The following is a 5,966-nucleotide window of genomic DNA, read 5'->3' as shown; positions in this document are numbered from 1 at the left end:
GGGCAACAAAAGCACTCTGATTAATTTAAAGAATCTAATAGTTATTATTATCCTATTCCTTAGATTTGTTACCAGAAAAAAAAAATAAGACAAGGAAACTTTTTATTACGACTTACCAATTTTCTGTTGTTCAATCGAAATTAAGTAGAGAGTATTTTTTTCGTAAAAATATTGTGAACTAACATAGTCCCAACAAGTAGCGTATGCCGCCCTGAATATAGAAAATATTGACAAAAAAACTCACAAATTTGATTAAATCCCGCTCAATGTCATAACTCTTAACATGAAAAATCTCAAACTCACTATACTCCATTGTCTAAAGCAGATCAATAACAAGGGACTACATACTTGCATCATGCTATTATTTGTAGAATTCCTATCGCCTTTGGTCACACAGTATCACTACAGCAGGTTGCATTGTTTGTTATGTTCATTCTGTAAACAAAAAGAAAAGAAGACGGAGGGGAGGGGCCATAACAAATACACAAGTGTTATTACAGATTCTCCGTGCTAACAATACGAAGTGGTGGTTATACTAGCTAGATATTTACACAATAACTTACACTAACATGGTACTTGTGAGCATTATTAGCCTCCTCAATTAATGTTTCTGATGAAAGAGCAACTCAGCTATTGATCGGTCTATCGGATTTGTTCCAGTCTCTGGGTTTATTGGCTCCGCAAACCTAAAACAATATTATAATAATACAGCTAAATGAAAAACATGGAAAGTAAAGGAAGAGTCTCAAGGAAATATAATAAACAAAAACAAAAGAGTATCTCTGATGATGTACCCATTGTTGATAGCTGAATATTGAGCATCTACATTGCCATAGCTGCTGCTTGCAGGAGACGAATCAAAATCATTCCTCTGTTGCACACTTCTAGCCAACCGATACAGGCTATCTCTTATGCATAGTTTTGTCTTCACATCCAACTGGAATAGACAAAAAAAAAATATTTAGTCATCAGGTCATATTGTACTTAACCTATCTAGTACCAGCTGGTACATCTATCAATCTCAATCTCAATCTCACCTGATTCATAACATCTTGTAGCTCCATAAAGCTGGTCTCTTCTACTGACAGATCATTAGTGGAAAATGCTGAACTACTATTATTATTAGATGAACCATTCACCACCATTGAAGAATCTAATATGCTTTTTGACTTGTCATTGTTGCAATTGGTCCCCCTCTCAAACTCAAATGAGGGTTTCTCATTTTTCAACTTCTCTGTCTTTCTTCGCACTACTATCAATCAAACAAAACATAGGTAGGAGTTAATGACTAAATTGCCCTTCATAAATCTTCTAACTGGTACTTAACTAGAAAATATTATTAATTCGAAAAGAATAGTAGTATACCTGCAGAGGGGATTCCTTTGTGGGCAGGAGGCGACTCAATTCCATCCTTCCCAGGATAAGAGTCAAAGGTGAGATAACTAGAGGAGCCTGGCTCCACCTGCTGTTTCTGTTTCTGATTCTGATCTGCCAAATCTTGAGTCATGCTCTGCACTGACAAGTGTGGGTTTCCAGTCTGCTCCATATAAAGAAAAATTAAAATCGAACCTTCTCTTCCTTCTGCACAGAGAATAATTATGATGCATATATGGAAAAAGTTAATAACAGTAGTATGCTAATCACCATGTCCATGTCAAGGGCTCCATATCCATTGTATGTCAGCTTCTGGTTCGCAGCCACTTCTTCTATCTCTTCACCTTCACATTCCTGCAAATCATAATTTCACAAGTATGTAATGTAAGAGTAAGAGCACCTTTACCTTTTAAAGAAAGATATCAAAAAAAGAGTGAAAATACCGTACCATTACATTTGGACTAGTAGGCGCAAATGCATCTTCAACCTCTGCATCATCACATGTTTGTGGGCCCTGCTTGCATGAAGAAGAATACGCCGCAAAATTGTTCAACGCCTCCATCTCTGATGTGTACATGGCGTCTGATGAGGTTGCAAACCATGATAGCTCCTCCCCTCCATCCTCCATTGCTTCGCTCTGCCCGAACGTCGAATCACAATTTCTTCAAATCACAAAACACCCAAAATATTACTCAACCATCGACAAACTATAAGGTAACAAACAATTGTTTTGCTGTGGTTGTCATATAAAAAGATCAAAGATGGAAAATTGAATGCAATTTGAATTACCTGAACAGCCTATCAACATCCTCGAAATTATCAATTGCTGGCCAATCATAGTATGCCAAGTCATTCTCTCCATTTTCCTGCAGACTCCTCCTGGCCATCGAAGCCGTCCCATTCTCCAATGGCTTATTAGTTATCACACCAAATCCAAATCCATTGTTGTTAGTTGTTTTGTGGTCCCCAGCAGTTAGATCATTTATTGGAGAAAGATTTCTCTCTAGCTCAAGTCTTGATTTCTTGTTAGAACCATCAATATCAAGATTACTGCTCCGAATTTGCCCGTCCCTTATATTATCTTTTACCTATGCAGGAATAAATATACACAATAAAAGTAAAATTAGCTCTGGTTATGAAAATGGCTCAATAGCACTCTTGAGATAGAAAATGGCAAACAAACCCTAAATTGTGACCTGCTTATGCCCCAATCAACCCTCACATGAGCACTTAACCATCATTAAAAACCAATACAATACGGTACAACATAGCAATCAAACAACTACTTAAGTTGAGAAAAATTAGGAGTCAAAACAGGCAGTCTTAGTTAGCAGACCTGACTGGTAAATGGTATTGAACCACTCAGTAAATTTTTTATGTGAATAAGTAAGGTTCTATGTCTGGTGTACTTAACAGGAAAAAAAAAAGTATGCTCCTAATTCAAACACAAATGAATGACCATTAAAACAATAATATGTTAAAATAGGTAATTAATTAAAGAATCACAATCTGTCCTTCACTGCAGCTATCTCTGTGGCAATCTTCTCCCAGAGAGCTACCACACGGATTACTACAGGACTTACATGCACAACAGATGCATTTTTTTTTATCTTAATTCCTGGAGAAAACTACTGTCACCACCCGAGTAGGATTTGGGGGCAAAATACCATAATTTTACAGTTCATACTTTGGCCATATGCTAATTTCCAGTTTTTGAAGGTCATGCTTATGCAAGCCCATCTAATTCTACACTCGGCCTTTTTCTAAACTAAAAACACTTTATCTTTCTGCAAAGAAAAATAAAATAAAACAATACAATAAAATCCAACCCAATCTGTTTCTCAAAAACAAAGATGCATAAATCAAATCCAATTAAGTAAAACTACCTCGTTATCCCTCCAATCTGGCATAACTTCTAGTATCTATCCTGGACCAAAGCTCCAGAAACTGATCAGATCTGATCTCATATCTCCTGTAAAATCAGACCAAAAAAGAGAAAAAAGAAAGATTCAATGTCGAAGTCGAACTATATATATAAGCATCAAATTAAAGTAAGAGCAATATATATATTTTACCAGCTTCCCAATTCTAAGTAAGGTTGAGCGCTAGAACCAAGCAGCGGCTGTAGAGGATGGATGGATGGATGGATTTCAACCAAGCAAATACTGGATCTTTCTAGACTCGTTTGCCTCGCTGTTCCCTAGTTTTTTTTTCCTTCACAAAATAAATCCCAAAGTGAGAGCAATACGGTGTTGGTGTTGGCGTTGGTGTTGGTTTTCTATTTATTTTATTAATTAATAAATAATTTGCGGTCAGGAGTGGTGGTGGTGGGTCCCGCAAGGTGATAGCTCGTGGACTAGAAGAGGCCATGGATCCTATCAGTTCCTTTGCTATTATTGGTTCAAATTGTGGGCCACGGCGGCCGAATAGACACGTGTAGGGTCAATGCAACTTCACGGCATTACTACATGCCTACATCTATTTCTACTTGCACACAACGCAAATATCACGCTTTTTTACTTCTGTTCGTGAGGGAGGGAAGTATATATGGGCCAGGAAAATAAATGGGCCCACAATCCAAAGACAAAATGAATATGCTATGCTATTTTGCAAGTAAATTTATGTAGGCGGTAACTCGCAGAAGTATATATGGGCCACAAACAGAAATGGGCTCACAATCCATGTGTGTTAATAAAGATCCCATTCTCTGGTAAGTTGTTTTTGTTGTAAAATAAAGATAAAGAAAAATAAACAAGATTATCTTTAGAGTGTATAACAATAGCTATCTTTATTCATATGCTTTTCTTCTGTGTATCGAATACAATCTTACATCCTCTATTTATAGGTAGATAATGTAAATAACAAGCAATCTAATTTGATTCCATTGATAAATGTGAGGAGATGAAACATGCTTCATTAAGGAAAGGTTTTGATACAACTATTGAAGAGTTTCAAATGAACATCCATAACTTTATTTATTTATAACAGTTTTGTAATTGTTGTACACTTTGTACAAATTTTTCTAGTCTAAGTATGGCAATTTTGATTTTATACAAAATTTGTTTCCAAAGTGCTTTTAATTAATCCTCTGCATTAACTCAAATTTTATCTGCACTAATATTAAAGGTCCTGTACATTATAAGCATGGATCAGATTGGCCTGAATTATGATCATACAATCCATAAATTAACTCATAAATTAACTCAAACGGTACATTAATGCAGGATACGGATTCGGAAGATACAACGCTAGCTAGCTATTGTTAACTTAATTGCCTTGTTACCCTTACCCATTTCATATTATTTAGTTCAGCTTTCAGCTTAATTACCGTTTTTGGTGGAAGATATTATATAAATGGGATAAATTCTACGGTGAAAAATGAGATCTAATGTAGAATATAAATGTGTGACAACTGTCCTGATAACATATATAATCATTATATATGATGATTATTTAGTTAAGGTTAAATAAATGTCAATTTTAATGAAGTAATGTTAAATAATTAATTACTAAAATGAGAATACTAATCTAAATCTAAAGTGTAATATAATTAAGAAAGCTAGTAATTAAACATTTAAATAAAACTGAAAATATATAAATAAAAATTATCAGTCGATATCTGGACCGTTAACTCACGCAAAGTTGTTGCACGTCAGACACATACGTGCGTCCCATCTATTTTCAATAGATTTTATTAATCTTTTTTCATAATGAAGCAACTAATCAAGATCTAAAGAATATTTTTTTACAACTAATAATAGTTTTTCAACTGTAATGTAATGTATATATGTATTCTAAAAATAAAAAATCAATCCAATTCATAGTGAACCATATATAATTAACTCTGTAATGTAATCACCAGCCTCCATAGTACAAATTAAATATGGTAGGACTGTTCGTTTTGGGACGTTTAGCTAGCTTAACTTAGTCTTATGATTTCATTTAAACTAAAATGAAACTTGTGCCCTTCAACAGATAATTAGTAATGATATGATGATTTCTCTCATATTAATACAAAAGGATATGTATTCAGTACCAAGTCGTCGATCATACCAGTAAATGCCATAAGAACTAAACCATAAAAGACTGTTACTTGACTGTATTTCAAAAAATTACATTATTTTCTTACAAAATGCAATCAATCAATCTACCATAAATGGACACATTTAAATAAGAACCAAACTCAAACTTCTCATAGATATTCATCTATTTTTTTTACCCTTTTGAATTTCAAAATTATGTTTTGACATAGTCAGAAGCAAATTTTGCACTCTAACACTTAATGTATTCAAATTAGACACCAATACAAGAATCAGATGATAAGAAAATATGTGAATTATTTTTAATTCGTACATTACATTTCTAATTTATCAGTTTCTACAGTCAACAAAAGAAGAAGAAACAACAAGAACAAAAGTATAACTCGTCAGTTCCTCCATTCTCTTGACATTTGTATTCTTAAATCACCATTAGGATTGGTACCCTTAAAAATATACACTTGCACCCATTTCATTTTCAGCACCAAGTATAACTTGTCAAACATCTATATCAGTACCAGTTCTACTGGTACGGTCAGTACCCAGCTAATTTAA

The 5,966-nt window shown here is 34.2% G+C and overlaps 1 protein-coding gene across 2 annotated transcripts; it reads right to left on the bottom strand.

The window, feature by feature from the left end:
* Window positions 1–227: 227 nt before the first annotated feature.
* On the bottom strand, window positions 228–3,825 carry LOC144552985 (dentin sialophosphoprotein-like protein). 2 transcript variants are annotated; one of them, XM_078301051.1, is made up of 9 exons: window positions 3,450–3,825; window positions 3,261–3,346; window positions 2,164–2,462; window positions 1,823–2,036; window positions 1,645–1,728; window positions 1,366–1,537; window positions 1,038–1,249; window positions 795–937; window positions 228–686 (listed from the first exon to the last, which is right to left on the bottom strand). In XM_078301051.1, exons 2-9 carry the CDS (start codon window positions 3,282–3,284, stop codon window positions 602–604), a joined length of 1,233 nt encoding a protein of 410 aa, XP_078157177.1. In that variant the 5' UTR covers window positions 3,285–3,346; window positions 3,450–3,825; the 3' UTR covers window positions 228–601. The 2 variants fall into 2 exon arrangements, with proteins under 2 accessions (XP_078157177.1, XP_078157175.1); XM_078301049.1 differs by having other exon boundaries at window positions 1,038–1,252; window positions 3,450–3,650.
* Between the last annotated feature and the right edge of the window lie 2,141 nt (window positions 3,826–5,966).

This window comes from Carex rostrata, chromosome 4 (genome assembly GCF_964058835.1).
Source record: "Carex rostrata chromosome 4, lpCarRost1.2, whole genome shotgun sequence".
NCBI classification, from domain to species: domain Eukaryota; kingdom Viridiplantae; phylum Streptophyta; class Magnoliopsida; order Poales; family Cyperaceae; genus Carex; species Carex rostrata.
This window is presented reverse-complemented; position numbering and strand designations above follow the sequence as displayed.